We start from the raw sequence: 23,683 nt of genomic DNA on the forward strand, positions 1-23,683 counted from the left end.
TTTACACACTGCAAGTAGATGTCTGTTAAATCTAGTAGAATCTAGTAGATTCAAGTAGATGTTGTTAAATAAGCAGCAAATTTAGCTTTTGTCACCTTGGATTTTGATTATAAAGCTGTTTTATTCCTGGAGGGAAAAATAAGTTGATTTCCAAGGCTGGATTTGATTAGTTCTTGATCAGAGGATCTCCCAGGTACATGCTGTGTCCTGTGGTGGTTTGACTTCCCACGTCTTTCTACCAGGATATAAAGGTGGTGGACTTTCAAACTGGATCTAAAGGAAAGAGATTGCTTTTTTTTTTAGTGATTGTTAAGAAATGTTCTTCTGAGAGACTAGAAGCAATAGCCCTGATACCATTCACGGATGGAATTTCAACTAACGAGAGAGGCTTTGTCTAGCTTTGCGCTTATTTTCAACTGGATGTGGTATTCCTCACTATCTTAGTACAAATAACCTAAGTTCGTTCAAACGTAAGTGAGAAGAATGGTGTAACATGTAACCCAAACCTACAGGAACTGGGGCTTTTGTTCCAGCAAGGGCACATGCTGCTGTATGAAAAGCCTTCTTCAATCCTTGCAAGGAGGCTGTGGGAGGTGGGGCTGGTCTCTGCTCCCAAGTAACAGCAATAGGGTAAGAGATGATGGTCTTAAGTTGCACCAGAGAAGACTGAGGTTGGGTATTTAGGAAAAATCTCAGAAAGAACAGTGAGGCACTGACACAGGCTGCACAGGGAGGGGTGGCTGCCATCCCTGGAGGTGCTCAAGAACAGCGGGGATGTGGCACTGAGGAATGTGATCAGCGGCACGGTGGGGGTGGTTTGGGGTTGGACTCGACCATCTTAGAGGTCTTTTCCAACAGGAATGATTCTAAGGCCGGCACTGCGAACCCCGCTTTTTTCCCCTCGGCTCCTTCCCGCCTCAGCGCCTCGTGCTCCAGCAGCTCTGCGCAGGCGCACGCGGGTGTCAGGGCGGGGCGGGGCCACGCACGTGCGCGCCCGAGGGAGGCGGCGCGAGCCTCGGGGAGGGACCGCCACCTTTGTGGGAGCGGCGCGGATCGAACGCCGCCATTCGCCGCTCTGCGGTTTGAGAGCGGCGCCCCGCCCCCCCGGCGAGAGAAAGGGACGGAGCGGGTGCGCGCCGGGCCCCGGCGTGTCGCAGCGAAGCGGTCCGGTCGGGCCCCGCCGCCTCGGCGCCGCGTTCCGCCCCGAGGTGTGCGTGCGGGCCCCGGCGGGGCGCCGAGCTCGGCGGGCTGCGCGCCGCCGCTGCCGTGGAGAGGGGAGGCGGCGGCGGCTGCGGGAGGGGGTGACTGCGCGCCCCGTCCCCCGATGAGACTGTGGCCGTGCTGGCTGGGCTGCTACACCCTGCTCCTGTGGGCGCTGAGGAGGAGGATGTGGGCCGGCCCCGCCAGGTACCTGCGGAGCCCTTTATCCAGGTCCCTCTACGCGAATATGATGGGCAGCCACGGCCCGCCCGCGCCGGGCGCCGGGGAGAACCACCAGGTACGGCCGAGCGGCCTCCGCTTGCCCTGCCCCGCCTTCCCCGCCCCTCCGCTCCCCCTCCTCGCGCCCGCCGGGCCCTGCAGGAGCGGGGCAGCGCCGCGGGAGGCGACGGGCGGGGGCCGGGCGGCCCGAGGTACCGGGGGAGGGGAGCGGCCCTGTGCCGGCCGAGGGGCCGCGGGCCCGGGCGAGACAAAGAGCGGCGGCGGCCGCGTCCTCCTGCCGAGAAAGTTGACGTGCGCTCCTCGGGTGAGAGGCGGCAGGCGGGAGGGGAAGGGCGGCCAGCGAGAGCCGTGTCGGCGTCCCGGGGCTGCGGCGGCGCGGTGAGGGGTGCCGGGTTGCCTGAGTGGCCGCGCTGTTCGTCCCTGAGCGAACGCAGCCCGAGCGAAGTCTGTGCGGTGCGGTGGTTGCGATGGGGTTGCGGTCGCACGGGCATCGTGTCAGTGCCGGTGTGTCCTGAAGGAAGGACGTTCCTGTGGGTGCGAAAAGCGACAAAGCGCGCGGAGGCCTCGAGTGGCGCTAGGTGACAAAGTGGAGTTTGCAGGGTGACAGAACTGCATTGAAAGGTCAGCGCCGTGTTTGGGCGGCGCAGGCACGGCGATGGGAGCCTGCAGGGGAGTCGGAGCCACGCCGAGGCCGTTCGGTGGCTCTGAGGTGGGATTGCTTTTCAGATATGTTCAGGTCTGTGCTAAGGTTTGCTGAAATGCTATTGAAAATCCGGCAGGAGTTCAGGAGGGAAGTAACTCGTGCAGAGCTGAAGGAAGATGTTTTATCTAAGTCAAATATGTATAGCTGAGCTAATGAAGAAGATGTGATGTATTTGAGGATTGATGTACTTGAGGATTGCTGTACAGAGGAAAAACGTGCACTTGTACATGATAGTTCTTCGGGCTGATCTGTTACGGAGGGTTTTTGTGCTCTGAGTGGGCAGTGACAGCCGGAGCCCTGCTGCCAGTGAGCCCAGTATTGGGGTGAGGGAGCTCAGCTGCGTTTGGGTCATTCAGTGGGTGGGTAGAATGACAGAAGCTGAGGCTGGGCTTACAGAAAGAACCTTCCTTCTGCTTAACAAAGAAAACTTGCAAGTGCTTCCTGTTTAAAAACTGTACTAGAAAGATAAGTAGATCAAGAAAACATGCTGTGAAGGCAGTGGTGTCATTCACAGGTAGATTGTCAGCAACCTCCGCTTCCATTTCACTGGATTTGGATTTCAGCTGTAATGTACTGATCATTTGGTAAGCTTAGTAAGACTTAGGGTTACAGACCTGGCATTATTCATGAGCTGGGGTTTCGTGCTGAGGGCCTTGGTACTGGCACTCAGCAGTTTCACTGATTTTGTTAGCTTTATGTAAGTTAGTTTAAAAACGTATATTCTTGTTTTCTTTCAGTATTAGGCAGTAGTAATTTTTATTATGTGACTTAAAACTTCTTTTCAGATTTCTTTGATATGCTGTCGTTTTTCTACCATTGTGCCGCACCAGATTGATGTGCTTTATGTTATGAAACTTGTGGCATGAAAAGAGCTGTTGAGGAATTGGACATGGAGGAATACAAAAGCAAGTTCTGTTTTGAGGAATTAGTTCCAGAATTAAGCTGTTTTTCACCACTTACTTTATTCGAATTTTGGATGGATTTTGTCAGTTTGTTTCTCTGTAATTTGGTATCTCTTCTAATACTCACTAGCATTATATAGTTATAGGTGTTTTAGCCAGTGCTGTTACTTGCAAGTTTAACCATGAAGGAATCGGGCATTGTTGACAGCCCTCCTCTAAATTCTGGAAATAACTCTTCTCACAGATGTCACCACCGTTATGCCAATGGTTATATTAATATACATCAGTGTTCAGGAGTCTCAGGGACAGGAATTGTAGGGCAGTTGGTTTCTGTGTTTGATCCTGAAACTATCAGTAATAGAGGTCAGTGCAGAACCAAGATGTGTGAGCTCAGGTACTGCATGTGGGTGTTCATATCTCTTAAGAATCAAAGTCTGTGTTTCCCACAGCTTTGGTACTGGGATGCATTTCCTTCTTCATTGAAAACGGCAATGCGAGGAACTGCTCTGCACCTGCAGCAGCCTCACAATAACTGCTGGAGCCGACACACATCCCAGCCTGCTCCTCAGCTCCCTGAAACTGTCCTCTCCTGCCATCTGCAGATGGATGGGCAAAGTATGCTGGCTGCTGCTTGAGTGCTTTTTCACTATTTGCTATGGATTCCTTTGGGAATCACTAGTCTGTGCTGCAGTGAAAAAAGACCCAAACTGGTAGATAGCAGTGCTGAGGATCCTTGTGCCAGGGGTTTCATAAAATCTGGGTTTGAGAGGAAAAGACGATGTGTGCTTGGAAGTACTGCTGAGTACTGTCAGAAGCTTAGCCAGAGTGCCAATAGTGTTCAGAATAGACTTAAGCTGGAGTATATTTGCTCCTCTGCTGGGGGCTCTTGGAACACCTTGCTGCACTGATGCTGTTTGGTGGAGCCTCTGAATGAATCCAGCACCACGGACCTGTTACAGCTGTCTGCTTCCCTCTGCTTGCCAGCACTGTTACTGTGGAACAGCAGGACTGAAATGAGAGTCCTGTACTGTTATCATTGTGTTACAGTAGTGACTGGAAGTTCCGCTGTGCTGCTCAACACTGTAGACATGCAGTAACTGACTGTTCTGTCATATGCAAACGTGAAGGGACCAGGATGTATTCTTCATAGTATGGCTGCAGACACTGCTTTAGGTGAGAATCATTGTGCAGTTACCCCAAGAGGCCATGTGCTGAAACTTTTAGAAGTTTTTAGAAGTTTCTGATGAAAATCTACACACCTTTTTACTTGTGACTTTTTATCTGCACCATAAACATAGGCAGACAGATTAGGGAACATTGCTGTGAGGTTTAAGGGGGTGATAAGTTTGTATAGGACTGGTTGTTACCAGGTAACACAGGTTGAAAGTAATCATGAGCCTGTTTTTACTCTGGCTTTGTGTTCTGCAAATAAGAAGGTATAGAACTTTCAGCTGATACTGATGATTTCTTAGATGTGCGAACCTGATTATTTTATTAGTAGAGATAACAGGGATAAGCTTTATTGACCAAATGGTTGTGAAAGGCTTGTGGACATTCTTGTTGGCACTAGTAAGTGAAGTGTAGGCCAATAGTGCAAAATGACAGGTGAGCAGTTCTTCAAAGTATTGATGGGATTCTCTCTCTTCCTGCGAAAAATATTTCAGATGCACTTCCTGATATCTTTCCAGGGATACATAGTGACAAATTAAGAGCAGAGACGGAAAACAACCCTGTCCCACTTCATACTGTTTTACCAGTGTGGTGCTGTTCCACAGTGAAGTTGTTTTATAAAATTCTTTAAACTACCATGTAGTGATTAAGATAAAATTTTAAGTGTTATTTATAGAGTCGTCTGTCTGCACTTGATTGCAGTTCGTATCTGAGTTAATCAATCCTGAAGCCTGTTTAAAAGTCTTGAGGGAAAGCTAAAGTTTTATATTTATAGAAACTGATAATAGTTCTCTTTGTGTTCAATTTCTTTTTAACGATTCGGTTTTTATGTTGCTGAACTTTTTAATGATCCTTTGTCTCTTTCTCTAGTGGTATGTCTGCAACACAGAACAGTTGTCTGAATCCCTTCAGCCTATTTTTGTCCAGAGTTACCTTGACCAAGGAACGCAGATCTTCTTAAACAACAGCATTGAAAAATCAGGCTGGCTTTTTATCCAGCTCTATCACTCTTTTGTGTCCTCAATTTTTAGCCTTTTTATGTCTAGAACATCTATCAATGGGTAAGTGAAAAGTCAATCTTAGGTAAGCTACATACGTTTTGGATGTAGGTTTTTCAGGTGTTCAGCCCTACTTCTTGACCTGTCAGCTTTTCTTAAGGTTCTGTGCTTTCCCCTTTGGCAGACTAACATCTGCAAAGCCCTACTGTGCTCTTCCCCTAAACCCTCTTAATTGAACAACACCATTGCCAGTATGAGCAAGGCAGAGGGAGCGATAGCAATTAGTCAGGAGAGAGGCAGAGTATTCTAATTGTATTTTGTAATCATTACTTAATTTCCTTCTGATTATTCTCTTAGAGAGTATTTTCCTTGTGCTAGATGATGTCCTCCTCTCTGCTTTTCTTCTCCTTCCTCCTTGCCCTTTATCTGCTGCCATATCTGTAGCATTTCCCATTGTGATTGTCCTCATTGAAGGTGGCTGTGTCCACTTAGTTCTGCATTGCATCTAAGGCTTATGGACATACCTGATGCAAAATTAGGCAGGTTTCTAAACGATGCAGAAATTGCTGAGTGAAGTCTTGTAATGCTTACGTGGAATGGGATTCTATCCTTCGTCTTATCCGTTAGAACTTAATTTCATCATGGTTTGTGTAGAAGCCATACATGAACAGGTAGCTTCTGGTGTGGTGCATTTGGCTGATGAAATGTCAGTGAAGTGGGAACAGAAATTTTATAAACCATTACCCTCCTGGTCGCATTGCATCGATCTCTCCTGTGATTGGCAGTGGGAGAGGTTAGCTGGTCGTGGCTGCTTTCATGTTATACCCCCAAAAAGTCAAAGTTTCTACTCACTCACTTCTCTTTTGCTCTGATGTGTGTAACAACGTAGCACTTTTGACTCTATCAAGAATACATTTTGTTGCATTTGCCCCATTTCTCCACCATCCCCACATCTTTACATATTTCAGTACAGTCTGATTTGAGGACAGTAGCTGGCTACTAAGGCTAGGAAAATAATCTTTGTTTTCTAACCAGATGTCTCTGAGCTTCCTGTGGTGTTTTTAGTACTTGTAGGCTTATATGAAGGTTCCTTTGATCTTCCATAGTCCTTTCTCTTGCTTTTTTTTTTTTTTTTTTTTCCCCAAGGGCTCTTCAGTGCTTTGAGTAACTCCTCATAGTGCTGTTCTACATAATAGCCATGAGCCAGATAGACAGTGTAGACTGATATGAATGTGCTGCAAAGGGATTCTACATGTTCTATTGTACATGTATTCTGTTTGTTTTTTTTAATATATTTAATATCCTACTTTAGTTTCTTTTACACACCTGTACAGCCTATCCTTATGTTGGTGGTGTTTGTTTTTAATTGTCTATCTAGACCTCTTATTTTTCAGATTTTTTATTTTTTCATCCTTTTTATCTGTTTACCTTTTTTCCTCTTGAGAATAAGATTTCTGTTCATTTTCTTTCTTAAATTTAACCTGCTATCCAACATGGGTTTAAATAATATATATTTTTTACTACCTTTAGTCTGTCATTGACCCGTTCTTTTTTCTTCTGTTTGTTCTCCTAACTCTTTCATCTTCTGAATTCTGCTATGGCAGCAGAAATCTGTCACTGTGCAGCCTTCAGTCAGTTCTGGGTGTGTGTGCCATTGCCGTGATCCATAAAGAACCCAAATGTCACCTCTACCCAATACCTGAATGAGTTACCTATTTGCTGTTTGACAGCTCTTCGAGTTAAATGCAGGGTCTGCAGATAGCAACAAAAGCCATTGTAACACACAATTAAGAAGTCTTTTCTTTTGCCACTCCAGCAGTGTTATCCCCATGCTTTCTTTAAATCTCTTCCCTGCCATTCCTCCTAATTCCAAATCCTATTCCTTATTCTCTGTGCATGCTTCTGTCTGCAGCCGTTTTGCTGTTTCCTTTGCTCTGCCTTCTTTCTCCTTTTTAGGTAGGTGGGAGAGATTCAGATCTGCAAACATGACAAATAAGGCTTAGTCTTTATCTTCCCCTCCCTGCTTTTTTGTTTGTGATCATTTTCTTGCTCTGCAGCCTGCAAGCTCTTCTTTTCCTGATCAAATCCCTCCTGAAGTCTTAGCCGCTAAAACTGCATGTAGCTGTGTTTGTGTGATCTCTGACAAGTAGAAGGCAAGTTGAACTGGATTTGTAAATTTATCTGAGAGATGACCTTATCTATTTTGTGTGACTGATTGCTGCCAAAGCACATTTTAAATTACTTCGTTGTCCTTCCTGCTCAAGCTTGTATGAAATTGAATGTTTCTCGTCTTTACCTTTCAGGCTGCTGGGAAGGGGCTCAATGTTTGTGTTTTCCCCAGAACAATTTCAAAGACTGCTTAAAATAAATCCAGAATGGAAATCCCACAGACTTCTTGATTTAGGAGCTGGAGATGGAGAGGTTACTAAAGTCATGAGTCCTCACTTTGAAGAAATCTATGCCACTGAGTTGTCTGAAACTATGATATGGCAGCTTCAGAAGAAAAAATACAGGTATTGTTCAGGATGCTCCCTACATTGTTTATATCAAACATTACTGCAAAATAATCTTTGTAATATTTTATAAACATCCAGTATTTTCAGTCAATTTTTCTATTGTTTGATCTTTATGGAAAGGATTGAACTATACAAAAACAAGAAAGCAAACACATCTGATGTTCCTTGTTACCAGGGCTTTTGTTATGCAAATATCCCCTGTTACCAGTTAAGACAAAATTGGCAGCACTGTTTTGAAGTCTCTTTTCATAGTTTGTGTAAATTGCTTTAAACAAGACAATGAGACAAAATTTGGATACTGGTGAATGAACAGTTCAAAATTGCGAGAGGAAGTGATGGGACAGCAAAGCGAGCACACTGGATCCTGGTTATAGCCACAGATTATTCAGGTATCAGGATCTAATCACTCAAAGTTATGATTGTGGTCTGCTTTGTAAAGAATCTTTTATTATACTTAGCTCTCGCTATTAAGATTGAACAGTACTTAGTAACAAAAACCTCATCACTTTCAGAACTTAGCTGTGCTCTGGTCACAATGGCTGGAAGTTCTTGTAGGCAGCAGATCTTGTCTTGTTGAATAATGGTTAGTATCCCTAGACTTCAACACAAAGAATGAAGAAACTGTGGATTTCTTTTCTTTACCTATCCAAAAGTGGAAAATTAATAGCAACTGGGTTTGCACACTAAGTCAGGGTGGTTAAAATGCTGCAAACCATTAATCACATTTCAGCTTTGTTGTTACTTGAGAAGGATGTTCAGTTTTAATTTAGGACATCAGACTTTAACAATACCTCGATGTTTATATGGCAGTATGAAGGTGTGGCTGAATATATAGCCATGCCTATTGTTGAGTAGTTTTCTATTCCGTAAGACTAGAATGAAGTGACTGCCTTTCCTCATTGCCTGGTTGGCTGACCTTTCTGTGCTACCAGCACAATAACTGGGAATTTTTGTCCTCGGTTGATTCCCTCTGAACATGGTTCTTTATCTCTTTCTCTCTCTGTAGGGTGCTTGGCATAAATGAATGGCAGAACACAGGATTTCAATACGATGTTATCAGCTGTTTGAATTTGCTGGATCGCTGTGATCAGCCACTGACTGTATTAAAAGATATTAGAAGTGTCCTGGAGCCAACTAGAGGCAGAGTCATTCTAGCATTAGTTCTGCCGTTTCACCCGTACGTGGAAAATGGTAAGTACATGGATAGTAGCTATTTAGGCAACTAAAAGCTTTTGTAGGTTGCAATATTCTGAATTAGATGTTTTAAAATAATTGACATGTTTTTATTTGACTTACTTATAAATAACTTGTAGTGTGCTTGTTGAGAAGTATGAAATGATAGGTAAATAGGACACATGAGGTAAGAACCTTTTTCTTAATTCCCCAGCATACATTGTTGGCACCAACAAAAAGCTCAGATATTGAAGTCACATATCCTGTTCTGCAGGTTGCCACATTTGAGCTGTGTTGGAGCAACATGGGAAAACTGATCTCTGATTAGGGCCCTCTGCTGCTGTCACATAGGTAACCCCAGCTGTCTCTAGCAACCATTGAACAAATCCATCAGAACTGTCTGTAGTATTGAGTAGAGCAGCTTAGCTCAAAATGTTTCAAGCGTTCCAGATGAACTACACCTAAAAATTCTTATGGAGATAATGTTTGCTGGCCAGTATGAGCTCTTGGAGTAAAATATAGACCATGTACTAATGTGAAATACCTACCATTATTAGTAGTGTACTAATAACTGGAATAAGAAGTAAAATTTGTTGCTGACATTCCATTATTTCCTGTAGTTGCATTTTAAAGAAATGCATGAGAGTCATTTCAAATGAATCTTTCTCTGTGACTGCACATCAGAAGAGGCTAGAAGCTTCTTTCAGGTGCCTGTGATTGTGGGGATTCAACTTGAGGCACGCTGAAGGAGGTTTGAGTTCTAAAGGCTGGTGTTCATCAGTCATTCTTTGGACATTGGCTGTCCTTGACTAGTAAGAATTGTCAGCAGAAGTATGTGTGCTCCCAGAAAGTACAGAGCTAATAATGTTAGCATTTTGGAAATCCTAAATCAAAACAAATCTATTTTTCTTTATGCCATTAACACTGGGGAAGAAGGGGGATTGAGACAGGCAAAGGAAAAAAAAAAGTCTAAAAATAACATAATTTGAAAAGCTGCTTAAAGCATAGTATTTGAGGATGTAGTTTGGTAGGTGTTCTAAAAAGTAGTATGCCTTAAATGAGATAGGAATTTGACTTATGCATCTGTATGATATTTTCAAGCAGATTTGGTTGCAGCTGTGTTCCTATAATGTAAGACAGTTTCACTTCCTCTCTTTAGAATCATAGGATCATAGAATTGTTCAGGTTGGAAAAGACCTTAAAGAACATCAAGTCCAACCACAACCTAACCAGATTACCCTAACTAACAACCCTCCACTAAATCATGTCCCTGAGCAACTTAAAATTATTTTAAATTCCAAATAACAGCATTGTCTCACTAGACTTCCATGAATGTATTAGAAGCAGAAATTGAGGAGTGATGTGTGTGTTTGTGTGCCTTCAAAACTATAAGTCATTGTGTTTTGCAATCACTGTTGCACCCAGTATCTACTCTTCTGCATGTTATTGGGTAACCACGGTAGACCACATGTAACTTCCTCACACACCAGGAGGTAGGTAAATTAAGGAAGAAAAAAATACTCCAAGTCCATTTATAATCTATCATTATTTGCCTGCAGCATACTGGGAATAGAATAGGATATTAAATTTGGAAATCCTGAAAGACTAGAAACCTGTTCTCTGGTTGGTGATCTTAGAATGGATTTCAACTTCGAACAAGAACAGCTAAGATAGCCTGTAAACTGAAGTCAAACCTTGGTTTATTCTGGCAACTTGTAAATGATTAGTCATAAGTCTCAGCCAGTGCAGTGATGATGTTTTGTGGCTGTCTGTGACCTGCAACACGTAACAGATTAACTTTAGTATGCCATTATCATTTCTGGCGTTCCAGTTGGTAAATATCTACTGAAACTTCAAAATGTGTTCACTTTGTTTACCTCTGTTGTGGATATGGGTCTATATAAACATTTCTGGACAATGCAAGTTACTAAATGCACAAGTTATTGGCATTCCACTGAAGCTTTCCAACTTAAGATCTATTCAGCTATAGTCTAAAGAAACAGTGAAGAGCCGTTCTGTGTTCACCACATACAAAAGATTTTAGATTTCAGTATTTTCATTCAGTTGTCCTACAGGATGATGCCTTAAATGTCACATATGTACGTGGTCTTTATGATAAGAAAAAACATGTATGGATCTTGGATTGCTCCTTGTATCAGCTAATTTAAAAGTTTGGACCTGCTTGGGGAGATTTCTGAATTTTAAAGTGGAGAACAAATAGAGCAGGGATAAGTCAGGTAAGGATCAGTTTTTAGAGTTGGAGATATGAAACATATCTGGGTTACTACACTTGGAATAGTTTGACAGCAGTTGCAGAAACTGTCAATGTGAAGCCTGCCCAAAGAGAACAAAGCAAGGTAGAGTGGGAGGTAACATCTTTTTCTGTGCTGTTTCTGGAATTACAGTGACACCTAGAGTCTGAAGTTGCTAAATCATAAATTAAGCTCTTCGCAGAAGTTTTATTTTCAATATGTAGAACAAGTAATGCATTTCCTGCTCATGTATAAATTTGTCAAGTAAGCTATATGAATCATATGGTATCATAACAAACCATGCTCTTGTGTGACTAGTCTAACTTGGTAATTTTGGTAGGTATCCCATTGGCTGATTATAAAATGCTTTGTATTTCCTAATACAGACATTGCATTTGTATAAAGTCAGTCCTAAACAGTAGACTAGAATGGTTTAAGTTTCTCCAAAATAAAAATGTTGAACTCACCACCAAAGTTCAGGAAAAAAAATCAACACTATCAGCCTGGGATTGTGAAATGTTCTTGTTGAACACATTAGTTTTTATTTGATTGCTTGATAGGGATAAGAAGAGGAAGGTGCATTTTTCATTTTCCTGAAGCATTTGGTATTAAGTAGATCTGGAAACACAGTACTGTGCTAGGTGGGGCCTTGCTTTGTCTGATCTGTCAATTCTCATGTCACTGAAATGAGAAGTAGCACTTCAGTCCTTGCTTCATTTAAATGATGATAGATGCAGTTGTTCCTGAGCAGGAAGTATGCCTGGCATCAGCAGGTCACTTCTCAAAGTGCTGATTTGGTACCTTAGCTGGTTAATAACTTCTGTGCACTTCTGCATTCGTGCCAGCATCTGTTGTGAGCAAAGGTTGGCGCTCCGGATAATCCTGACTTCAGACGGTAGTGTGGAGGAAAGGAGCTGTCTTGCTGGTGATTGAACATTAAAGTTGCTCGAGCAGCCTTTTCACAGTGACTGCCATCTTCTTCCCTAGGTAGGCTAGGGAGAAGTTCCCATCCCAAATGAGCTTTAGCGTGACAGTACGTGCATTTCTGTTATCTGTTGTGGGTTTTTTTCCTGCTTGCCTATCTACAGAATACATCTGCTTTGCTGTTAAACTGCTGTAAGACTCAGTACTTTTTCATCTGTTATCCATTATAACTACCACACTAATATGACTGCAAACTGAACGTCACTGCGTAATGAGTTTATTTTGTTGCTGTTGATTAATGTACATCTTACACAAATGCACAATTCACATATAAGAAATGCATTGAAATTCATGTAAAAATGTGTAGAATTTAATCTAAATTGAAAGGGGAAGTTTTTATGAAGCATTAGTAGTTCTATTCTAAAAGTTGAAGCCTTCTCCCACTCTTTTGTTCTTGTGGAATGGGAAGTAATGTGTAGCAGACATAATGTTGGTTTTGATGATCTGTTCAGCAAACAGAACATTGCCCTGTCCAATTTTCTCCTTGCGTTTTAAAGGAAAGTAAGTCTGTGAAAAAGCTTCACTTCTTCATCAGCCCCTTCAGTTGCATCAAACATATCAAACAAATTGGAAACGCAGCACATATTCATCTGTTCTGATAAACAGTGTCATCTTCCACATGATCCTAGGGAAAAATGTATAAGCGTTTACTTACTGATGCAAATATTTTTGGCTTTTTTAAAATGCAAACTTCCTTTTTGAGGTAAATTCCACCCTTTACTGTTCCAGCAAACTCCTTCCCTCTCTGTTTATCAAGTAACCTATCTGGCTGTATGGTACCTACAGGTTTCTAAATGCTTCCTTTTCCTCTTGTCTTCTCTTAGTCTTCAGAGAGCACAGAGGCATTAAAACATATCCTGTATTTTCACTGTGTTCATATCTGACACTCAAACCAAGGATTAAGTCAGCAGGGACTTGAAGTCTTTAAAGGGATAATCACAGAGGAAATCAATTAGGGTGGTACAGAGGTAAAGTGAAAACGTTTAGAGGAGAAGTGCTTGACTTGCTGTTCTATTCCTTTTTCTTTTGCATCACACCTCTGAAATAGTTCAGTGTAAGCTGAGGGAAGAATTTATAATGTTTCTCAAGCTGAATTTTTTTTGAAGGATCACTTTGAAGCCTTTTTTTTTGTTTGCAAGTACATGTGACTTCTGAAATTGCCTTCTGTAACTTTGACGACATGCAAAATTTTTTTGTTATATTGCCATTCAAGACTTAGTGCTGGAAATTTGGAATGATGAAGTAAGTTGTGTGGCTTCATCCAGTGATACTGACTGCTTAATTTAGGCTACATGTTGAACTGGGGGAAATATGTGTAAGAATGTTACAGAGGTGTTTTGAAACAATTTTCTTATGATTCTGTCATTGAACCACCCTGGCCTGAGGGCACAAGAGGAACTACAAATGAAATGAGCCCAAGAATGAGCCCTAATGAATTTGTTTTATCAAAGTCCAGAACAACTTGCTGGAGGAACTTCTTGGCAAAATACTTACAGAACTTCATTGTTAAATGTACATATATGTGCATGCATAGAAATATATATGTATGTATCTATATATATATATATATAAATACAAAAGCTTATGTATAGCTATTTTTCCCATATAGATAAAACTTACAGGCTGGTGGCAGCGCTCAGCATAATGCTGCTTTTGAAGTTCTTGGGCTATTGCTCGAAAAATTTTTCGGCCACTACTGATGTTCTGTAAATGATTTAAAAGATGTTAGGTTAGTGCTACAGTTGAGTGCTACAGCTGGGAGAAGCATCTTTTGCTACATTTTTATAGTTCTGATTATTTTCCCTGTGTGTGTATTTGGGAAAGTTACTAAATAACACTCTAGGAATTTACAATTTGGCAGCTCAGAGGGTTTAAATTCGATTAATACTACATCTCTTAACATATGTATCTTCTTTAATGGATATTTAAATAGCAAGTATGGCTTTTTATTACTCTCTAAAGTATAGGTAAAGCAGACGGTGATGACGTACACAGTTCTCTGTTCTCTGCCCTTCATTCCCACTTCTATTTAGCAGCTTTCGTTTTAACTGGAAGGAGAGGGAATAAAAAATGATTAAAACAAGGAGCTGATTTACAACAAGTAAAGTAGCAGAATAATGAAGCGTTGCCTTATTATGGTGAGAATATATAAAAGTCAACTTAATAGATTTGCTTATGTAACGTTGAAAAAATCAAGAGTTTTCAAACATACACAGCCTTTTTTGGTTTCTGTAGTAGATGATGTAAATATTTTTATTTTGTGTACAACAGAACCTGCCCGAAGCACGGCCTAGTTGTCAAAAGTAAGATAGCAGGTTTTCTCCTGGTTAAAAAGGCGATTGATTTTTTTTTTTTTTTCCCCCTTTGGTATTCAGGTAATAAAACCACAACAGCAAGCTTCCTGTCTTTGGTTAGACAGCTGTCACTACAGCCAGGAGCCGTGCTGTACCACATACAGCTGTAAAGTCCATATTCACATGTCGTGCTCCTATATGCATCAGTTTTACTAATGTCTGTGTTTGCACAATGGATGAAGACAATTTCTTTATGCAAGTAAAGTCAGTTTACTAACTTTTTAGCTCACAAATATTTTGGCATTGAATTTAAATTATTTTACTCCTAATGGAAGCAAATCCAGAGAGTTAATGACTTGTGGTGGTAATTTCTAGCTCTACTTTTTGAGTGTGCATTAATAAATACTGTCTTCAACCTGCTGATTAAAACACTCAGTATAATTTTAGCCTTTTTTTTTTTTTTAAATTCAAGGCATTTCATTTAAAAAAGAAAATGTGATTGCTATTGCAGACAGACGTGTGCAACATATTAACTTGATTCAACCAACCACATTGCTAGAACTTAATGACAGATGTTATGGAAGCTGGGAATTCAGTCTCCTTGTGGAGATGCTAGGACTGCTTAAAGCTAAATAACAAAATCAGTTTGAGCCTACCTTGTGGACTGCAAGGATTGTGAATACAGTAATGCTGTATAGAAGCAGTAACGTTGAGATGGTGATCATGGAGTTGAATTCTGCAGTGCTGTGCCCCTCTGCTTAGTTAGAAGTGAATATTAGAGTAACAAACAGTTTTTATGAGTCATGTCATTTCCGTATAACTCTACATATCAGCCCCCTTCCTCTGCGGAATTAAAAAACTTAATACACATCAATGTAATTTTTAAAAATTAGTTTCCAGTCTAAATTTCTTAGTAAGATCACCTGCAAGGGCAATGGAGACTTGTTATTTCTGATTATAAGCACTTCCTTAGGGAATAGATTGAGAATAAAACCCAGTATTCTGCTGTAATTAAAGAACATCTTAATAAAACCATTTAGGCCTTTGTTTAGAAATAAAACTAGGCTGGGGAAGGAAGGATAAAGAGGAAAATAATAATCCTGCTACTTTTATTTAACCATGTAAAATTGAAGTGTAATGAAGTCACATCATCTTTTAACTAGATGGCAAACATTGCAGAGGTATAGGACTAAAACTTTTGGCTCGAGCTAGCACTGTGAATCCCCAGTCCTGAAACCCTGTTCTCTGTTAGATGTATTTTCAGTAAATGTCAGTTTCTCTACTTCTCGCTTGCTAATCCTTTCTAGTAGCCTGATTTAAGAGGTGCAGAGAATGGCTAGGTAGCAAATTTCTTTCTGTAGTGGAATTTTAGAGTCATTTGCATCATGTGCCAGAACAGTCTATAAGCAAATGACACTGAGATGCTTATTTGTAGAATCCCTCTGTAGCCTCACAATTAGTATTTTAATTAAGTCATACTCCCCCAACGTTTTGGTTGGTATTTCTATCTTAAATGCTATTTTAAGCATCTAAATAGAGTACTTAGGAAAGAAAATGTACTTCTTTTGACCGTGCTTCGTAAAGAATGAATAATGAACTGACCTCTTTTTGTCAGTATTGTTCCATCTCCTGTTTGCTTAGAATGAGGTGAGCCTGAATCTGCAAATGCTATCCCACAGAAATAAAGAGCACTGTCGTTTACAGTCAGGTCGTTGATTTGAAGCCAGTAGCTATTTTCTGATGATGTGTGCACTTGGAACTTCTGGCGATTCGTGCATTCAGGAGTGCACAGATCCTCGTGTCTGTTAGTAAAAAAGCGAAACCATAGAACTTGAGGCTGAGATGGGGAGCATCCATGGGCAGAGAAAGCACACGTTAGGAGCGCGGTGTGCGCAGAGTGTTCAGCTTCCTGAAACCTGGGCTGTGTTACGGTGACATGGCAGCTACCTGTAGCACCTGTTGAGAATAAACAGCCACGTGAGGGACAGTGAGATAGCAAAGCATCACTTAAACAGAAGAGCTACTTATGGTTCATGCAGAGAGGTGGGTGGAAATGGAGAAAAACACGTTTCAGACTTTGAATGTTTAAGATGGGTAGATGGGGTGGGTGACTTACACATAGATACTCAGTGATGTATTTCACCAGGGGGTTCTCTTTCTTCTCCCAGATCTGGGAGTCCAGTGAGACTGCCTGATGGAGGCAGCAGAAATGTCAGAAACTAAGACATTTAAAACTTAGCACTTTTGTAACATTGGGAAGAATTCTTAATAATTCCTAGGCATTATTCCACTTCATTGCACATATTGACTCTGGGTTTCTAGGGATAACAATATTGCTTGTTAGTTCTGACATTTAAGAATATGTGTAGAGAAAACAGGAAGATTAATCAGGGAGAATTCTAATTAAGGAACTGAAATGTTAGGCTTAATATGACTGGTCTGGCAGATTTACTTTTGTTTTAAAGTTCAATAAAAACTTGAAACGTTATTTAAATACTTTTGGTATATCTCATTTTATTCACATTGCTTAATTATTTAAAAAATGGAATTGAGCTTAGGCAGTGAAAATGAAAATAGCTTAGCAGCATCCTCTCCTGTGCTCTAGAAAGTAACAAATTAGAATAAAAATAAACTGATCTCTGTCTTAATGAGCGTGCTGATACGCCGTCTGTAAGACTCTACTGTGGACACCAACACAGTCCCTTTACCATTTCTCTCACTGAATGTTTTATGGACCAGATTCAAGCATATTCAGTGTCTGTTACTTCTACAGGAATGAAATGAAATTCTCTGTCAAATCAACATCAGAGCCATTCCATAGCAGCTGCAGCAATCTGAAGACTGTAGTGGTGTAAGTCGTCGGTTACATTCTGTGAGGTGAAGGAGAACGCTGTGCTCCAGCAGTTGATCATCTCCTTTTACAGCTTGCTTTTGTGTTCTGGCCTGACAGGGCAGAACTCCATAGTTTCAGTAGCCAGGCTGCCTAAACCCTCCGCCCAAACAAGCACAGTGGCACTGAAACCATGCTGCTGCTGCTGGAGCATTCCTTGCAGGGGAGTACAGTAGGATTTGACCCGAAAATCATAGATTACAGAAGCATTTCAGACTTTTGGAAGAAAAGACATTGGTAAAGAGTCGTTTGGTTTGGAAGTTGCATAAATACAGAAGAAATCAACTCTTAGCAGAGCATTTTACTATACTTCCAGCTATGTTGCAGATCATAGCCACCACATTTTTAATCCTGTATATTCTGTTACATGAGAAGGTAGAAAGAAGCTTAGGGAAAAAAAAAGTCTTACCAACACTGTACAGAATCCAGTCAAGTGCCAGCACTAGCACTTTTTGGAATTTGTTGACAGATGCCATTTCTTGTATCTTTCTGGAAAGTATTCTGCTCAAAGGAAGAGGAACTTAGGAAATATCTGGAGTTGCAGAACACTCTTGAGTCACAAGATTTAGAACTTCCTGTTTAGAAGGGGTTTTACTGTTGCGTTTAGCAAACATGCTAAATGTACAGCAGACAGCAGAAAATGTTTCCACGTTATTTTGAAAGTGAGTGAACACTTCTTAACCTCGAACTGAGAGTTGTGCCTGCAATACTTCAGATTTATTCATTGTATATAGCAAGTAACATATTTTTCAGCATAATACACGTATTCAGTTTCTTAATTTTATGTGGCCCTAAACTATATTCGTTACGTCAGCTTGCAAGTGTCCATTGCCACAGCAGATTCTGTCGCCATCTCTTATCTAACCAGCAAGATAGTTTACCACTGGAAACTTCTCAGCAAGTCATGCTATCTCTATGTATGTAATTACTTGATGGTAATTTTTTGGCCAAACTGTAGGCATAAAGAAAAAAATACAATGCTGGAAAAGATCTTTGTTAAATTGTCTGTCTGTCCATGGCTGCTGAACACCAGTCTCAGTGATGGAGGGTCCTTTTCAGTTTTAGTTTAGCTGCTTGTTAAAAGTGTAATGTAAGATCACCTTAAAAAGGAGCTTCTTCTGAAAAAACCTTGAATTGATCTATCAGCAGCTCTACAAATGGCTTGTCAACCTTGTATTTGAATGAATGGATTGCAGTCTATGTAGTGTAACGTCTGAAAGAAAATACAACACACAATTAAGTTTACTTTATAATTGAAACAAAACTTGTTTTCTTTTCTCAGTAGGTGGCAAGTGGGAAAAGCCCTCAGAAGTTTTGGAAATCAAAGGGCATACTTGGGAAGAACAGGTTAATAGCCTGCCAGAAGTTTTCGGTAAAGCTGGTTTTGCCATAGAGGCTTTCACCAGACTGCCATACCTATGTGAAGGTGATATGTATAATGACTACTATGTACTAGATGATGCTGTCTTTGTCCTGAAGCCGGTGTAAGCGTACATGAAGTAAATCTCCAGAATCAAAGCCAAGAAGCAGCTTCTGAAAGAGAGATTTGATCTACGGTTACGTGAAGGGAGGGAATTTGTGGGATTGCCATGATAACTAAGTACTATGTAAGAATTTTAATGGCCAAAATACTAATGTATTTCTTTGTAGTGTGATTAGGAAAAAATTGTTTTTAATTTTTAAACGGAGACTTTGGATGAGAATTTCTTTTTTTTTATCAGCTCTTAAACCAACAATGCATTCTGCAGTCCAGCAGTAACAGGGGATATTTTTTAAATTCTTACCTGCAACAGGGATCAGATCCAAACAGAAGCAATAATTCTTGTGAGGAATCTGGTACAACACAAATTGTTGTTCAAGAAATCACTTGAAATCTGGCAATAAAGTTATCCATTTATTTCAAACCTTGCTGATTATAAACTGTTTAAATGGATATTCTTCCATGCTAAGTAACTTTCTCACTTACTGTCATTCTTCACGTTTTTATTCATGCTAATAAACTTTTTTGAGATGACTTTTTGCATTAACTTTTGTGTTCATTTTTGTAACCATAGTCATGCTTGTTCACAGCAGCAGCTTTTTGCGTTGAGAATTGAGCTCTCAGTGGCAACACAACCTTGAGTTCATTAAAACAGTATTTAAGTATTGCTTAAAGGGATAACAGTCCACAAAAAACTGTATCACTTTTGGTTGGGTTTCTTTCATGTTCTTCTCAGTGCCTCATAAATACTCATTGCTTTTGCATATGCCATTTTCCAGCTAAAGAGGTTATGGTAGAGCTTGCCAAAACTACACTTTAAACTGATGGATTTGATAATAAACTTTCAAAGTGAATTGTTCCCATAAGTTTAAAGAATTTGCAGGCAGTTTCTTGCAGATGTTTTCTAAGCAAACTGCCTCTGAGCCCTTGACCTCAGGGGACCCGATTTCAAACGTTTAAATAGCTTGGAACTTTTTTTTTTTTCCTCCAGGAACACAAAGTATTTGTTTTAACATGTCTCCTTTTAAAAACCCCTGGTAAAACGGCTAGTTTCTGACAGTTGGGATAAAACCTTCCTTTAAAACTACAAGCGGTGACACCAGGAAGCAGTACAGAACTGGCAGGCCTATGTCTTGTCTTGCTTGGGATGTAAGTGTTGTAAGACAGCAGGGAAACTTCAGCATGTAGATCAGCTGGTAAGTGAAGCAAGAACTGACTTATCTTTTGCTTTTCAAGTATAAACAAGATATTTATTTAACAGTTGGTGATCTCATGCCAGGTATGATGTTTCAGCTTGTCTTTTTAAATTTATCTTTGACTTCCTTTTCCTGATGTTTAGTGATTTCTCTTGCAAAGTTAATAGCCTTTTATTCTTACTCTTTGTGAAAGATTAAGTGTTCTGTAGTACGGGGTGAGAGGTTTCACTGATGGAGTTTTTTTTTTCCAGTAGTAATTCAGGCTCAGCCTTATTCTGATTTCAGCACAGCATGCAATGAAACTTCTCTGTTGGAAAAATGAATTATATATACTTTAGAAAGAATCCTTTTCTTTCCTTTTCTTTTACTTTGTTCGGACCTATTCAGTAATGGTAAAATACATGCAATTCTCATGCAATGAATTTAGCTTCATTTAGCAAATTCTTAAACGGTTAAATGACACTTGAAAGTTTTGCTCTCACAGGTTATAATCACATGGGAGACTATGCATGTCTTTCATATCTTTAAGACAATCGTTTGTAATAGCTTTGGGATATTTTGAGTCAGAAGATACAATGTAAAAGTATTTTTATTTCCTATTTTGTTTGCTCAATTTAAACAAGTATTGTGCCATTTGAGATGCAAAATTAAAGCACTGAAATGCGAGTGGTGACAGGGAAAATCTGTAACCAGAGTAAGATTAAGGTCTGAAGGACTGAGCCTTGCGGGAGTCAGTGTTTGGTCTTCAGAGGGCCATAAGTACTCCCAGTTTTTGGGAGCGTTGGAAGCTCTGTGACAGCTTCCTTGTTTACTAACTGTCATGGTATCTTAAGACACTTGTCACACACACACTTGTATGGTCGTGTTATCTTTGTTGTTAAAACGACACACAATATAGTTAAAGAAAGTTAAAGCACCACAAATATATTGAGTGTAGATATTAATCAAAACACTGCAATCCTGTTCTTAATATTCTGATAGTTTTGCCTTGTTTTCCTTTCTGTAATGTAGCTGTCAAGTACACACTCACACAGCAGAATAAGAATGCTTAGTAACTTTGTCCTGTAGAGATAATAGCCTAGGCAGAAAATATGCATAGTTACCCTTGCTTTAAGGTAAACCCAAAGTATTTTATGCATTTGGTACTTATCCTCAGAAACCCCCTTAGACCTGTTGTGCAGAGTAGCCCTGAGGGATGGTACCTATACCCCTACTTCTCAGGGACTTCGTGTTCTATGACCTCATGAGCCCATCTGTGTGCAGCAAACTGCTTCCACATCCCATGCAAAGAAACCATTTTGAGTCCAGTCGTTGTTTAAATTCCCTGAAATTATTTGATATTTCATCCAAGGGGACAAGTGTGGCCAGTTTGATGTCCTGATACTTTATCCCTGGATTTACTGTTCCTCTGCTATCCCTGTCCTGCTGTGGGGATGGTGATGTGTAAGTCAATTCTTAGTGGTACAATGAGCAGTACTTTGCCTTGGAGAATAACTGAACTATCTGTTCTGTTAGGGTAGCACTGGATGTGTTGCATCGCAGGAGAAAAGACAGAGTGCAAAAGCATGGTTTAGCCAGGAGCTTTCAGCAGAAATCTGGCAGAGATTCATCTCACAGAAGCCACAGCCCCCTTGGCTGTGTGGCCCTAGGTACAGTCAGTTCCAGCTCTGCTGCCAGGAGCTCAGCCCGGGGAGGTGGGAGGTACTGGGCCATACCAGCCTGGCCCAGTTTGTTGCCCTCATACATTCTATTGAAATCTCTTCATCTCAGGATGAGAAGACGAGTCCTCTGCTGCCTACTGTAGGAGTCTCTCGCCCTCTTGAGTTTCCACAGCAGGACCTTTCCCCTCCGCTCTGACTGAAGGCTGGGTAGGCACCTGAAGCTGTAGGGCGATCTCTGCCCTCCCCTCAGGGGTCCTGGCTGCCACCGCCAGCTCCTTGCACTGTGGAGTGAGGGGAAGGAGACATGTGGCAGAAGAAGGTAAAGTGCTTGGCTGTCCCCACTGACGCCATAAGAACGCAGCAGCTCTCTTCTCTACCCTCCCCCTTCTTCCCTCCCTCCCTCTGCAGCCTGAACCCTCCTGAGTGTTCCCATGCTGCTGCACGTTAGGGCTTTTTTGTGGAGGTGGTGAGAGCCTGGCTGCGAGGGGGAGAAAAGGCACTCGTGCATGGGGTTATCAGCAAGACTTCTGATTATGAGTTTAGTTTTCTGGTTATCAGGCTTCAGATAAGGTACTGGCTGCATCAGTGATAAAGTGTCTAGGATTTCTTGACATGTAAGAGCGTGTGTTTTGGGAGTGAGAGCAGGGGCAGTCTGCAAGCTCCTCATAACCTGAGAGTCCAGCAAGAGATGTCTCGGAGATCCGCTCATAGCATGTGCTGCCACACTGCAAGGAAAACTCTGCAGAGAGATGCTGGGTGGAAGCTGCAGAGCTACAGGCTGATTCAGGGTTGCCAAAAAGCTCCAGGGAACTTCTGCAAATGGACTGGTTTCAGCGACAAAAGAAATACTTAATCTCTCAGATTCTTATCAAGCAGGGCTATTTCACTGCAAATCCTTTATGCACCTGCTAGTTGTCCATGGCAGTTAGTCAGGATAGAAGAGAACTTCTCTTAGCGTTCAATCTCCTTATATATTAATTTGGTATGCCTTAATTAAAATACTCCCTGTGATCAAAGTGAATGAGTTGGAATAAAAAAGTCAGGATCGACATTGATAGCATGATTTAAACTGTGCAGAGTAATCAAACCTTACTGCAAAATTAATAGGGCAATAGCAGAAACAAACACAAGAAAGTTCATTGTCTGAGAAACCAGATACATCTGAATGAGATAGGTGTAGTGCAGCACTCCCAGAGGAGTAGTTGAAAAGGTCTTCAGTGTGTGCAAGGATGGGGCCTGGCTTCCTAAAGCACAGTGTTTCAGTGTGTTGTCATCCATCAGTTTGAGTCACTCCAGTTACAAGGCTGGAGTTATGTATTTGCATTAGGCTGAGATATTGCTAGAGGCTATTGACAGGTGTTCTTGTAAAATGGTACCTAGCAGATAGGTGAGATTAAACAGTCTGAAAAAGGTGTTTCTAATTATCAAATGTTCAAATCTGTAATTCAATCCATGGCAAAATAAAACAACAGGGGGAAGGGGGAAGCACAGATCCAAATTCAGCAACAAAAAGAAATGGAGAAAGTAAGCATGGTGCAGTTAAGCCCTTGAACTGTAGGAAAGGGAGAGCTCCTCCCCCCTGCCTGGGGCACCCAGCACTGATGCTGAAGGCCAGGCCCAGTGCGGGGCAGGGCAGAGCTGCAGAGGTCGTGCAGGCAATTCCATGAGCTAAGGAAGGCTGAAGGACTGGTTGGAGTTTCTTTTTTCAATCTCTTTATTTCTTTTCTATTTTATCCGAGTTTAAAAGTTCTGGTTTTTGTTTGTTGTTAAATGGCATTTAAGTCATATTTATTTGGAATGTGGCTTATTAAAGTGCAGCTAGGAAGGAAAAAGTATTTACTGAAAAGGGGGAAAACAATCCCTGGCTGCACACACACACCTGTTGGACTTGTATTTGCATAAAGCGTGTCTCTAGCCTGGAAAAAGATCTAAATTGAAAGCTTGGGAGCAAGCACTTGCAGATCATTCTGATCTCAGTCTGCACTTGGTAGCTTAGACTGGTTCTGACTTACAGGAATGGAACT

The 23,683-nt window shown here is 41.2% G+C and overlaps 3 protein-coding genes across 5 annotated transcripts in view; 2 read left to right on the plus strand and 1 right to left on the minus strand.

Annotated features, from left to right (window-relative positions):
* Positions 1–1,007: 1,007 nt before the first annotated feature.
* Positions 1,008–19,336, plus strand: METTL9 (methyltransferase 9, His-X-His N1(pi)-histidine). 2 transcript variants are annotated; one of them, XR_014886804.1, is made up of 6 exons: positions 1,008–1,498; positions 5,086–5,276; positions 7,517–7,726; positions 8,736–8,920; positions 9,177–9,253; positions 18,605–18,730. XR_014886804.1 is itself a non-coding variant. In XM_085237601.1 (5 exons), exons 1-5 carry the CDS (start codon positions 1,325–1,327, stop codon positions 18,808–18,810), a joined length of 966 nt encoding a protein of 321 aa, XP_085093727.1. In that variant the 5' UTR covers positions 1,013–1,324; the 3' UTR covers positions 18,811–19,336. The 2 variants fall into 2 exon arrangements, 1 of the variants encoding a protein (XP_085093727.1); XM_085237601.1 differs by lacking the exon at positions 9,177–9,253 and having other exon boundaries at positions 1,013–1,498; positions 18,605–19,336.
* IGSF6 (immunoglobulin superfamily member 6) lies at positions 12,336–17,883 on the minus strand. 2 transcript variants are annotated; one of them, XM_010719436.4, is made up of 6 exons: positions 17,732–17,883; positions 16,035–16,388; positions 15,089–15,186; positions 14,130–14,186; positions 13,759–13,842; positions 12,336–12,763 (listed from the first exon to the last, which is right to left on the minus strand). In XM_010719436.4, the coding sequence occupies exons 1-6, from the start codon at positions 17,796–17,798 to the stop codon at positions 12,725–12,727; spliced, it is 699 nt and encodes a 232-aa protein (XP_010717738.1). In that variant the 5' UTR covers positions 17,799–17,883; the 3' UTR covers positions 12,336–12,724. The 2 variants fall into 2 exon arrangements, with proteins under 2 accessions (XP_010717738.1, XP_085093730.1); XM_085237604.1 differs by having other exon boundaries at positions 15,089–15,168; positions 15,993–16,388.
* Positions 19,337–19,473: 137 nt separating the features above from the next.
* The window catches only part of OTOA (otoancorin), a 39,374-nt gene continuing 35,164 nt past the window's right edge, over positions 19,474–23,683 (plus strand). Inside the window, exon 1 of the mRNA XM_085237620.1 lies at positions 19,474–19,998. The gene's annotated coding sequence lies outside the window, so the exon portion shown is untranslated. The remainder of the gene's footprint in view (positions 19,999–23,683) is intronic.

The sequence above is a fragment of the Meleagris gallopavo genome, chromosome 16, assembly GCF_905368555.1.
Source record: "Meleagris gallopavo chromosome 16, MGAL_WU_HG_1.1, whole genome shotgun sequence".
Classification (NCBI taxonomy): domain Eukaryota; kingdom Metazoa; phylum Chordata; class Aves; order Galliformes; family Phasianidae; genus Meleagris; species Meleagris gallopavo.

Coding starts and splice junctions, on each gene's coding strand:
- METTL9 (XM_085237601.1), top strand. CDS start 1,325: ATGAGACTGTGGCCGTGCTGGCTGGGCTGCTACACCCTGCTCCTGTGG. Junction 1,499..5,085: donor GCGCCGGGGAGAACCACCAG/GTACGGCCGAGC, acceptor CTCTTTCTCTAG/TGGTATGTCTGCAACACAGA. Junction 8,921..18,604: donor TCACCCGTACGTGGAAAATG/GTAAGTACATGG, acceptor TTCTTTTCTCAG/TAGGTGGCAAGTGGGAAAAG.
- IGSF6 (XM_085237604.1), bottom strand. CDS start 17,798: ATGGCATCTGTCAACAAATTCCAAAAAGTGCTAGTGCTGGCACTTGAC. Junction 13,843..14,129: donor GGCAGAGAACAGAGAACTGT/GTACGTCATCAC, acceptor AATCATTTACAG/AACATCAGTAGTGGCCGAAA. Junction 12,764..13,758: donor CTGAGCGCTGCCACCAGCCT/GTAAGTTTTATC, acceptor ATTTTTCCCTAG/GATCATGTGGAAGATGACAC.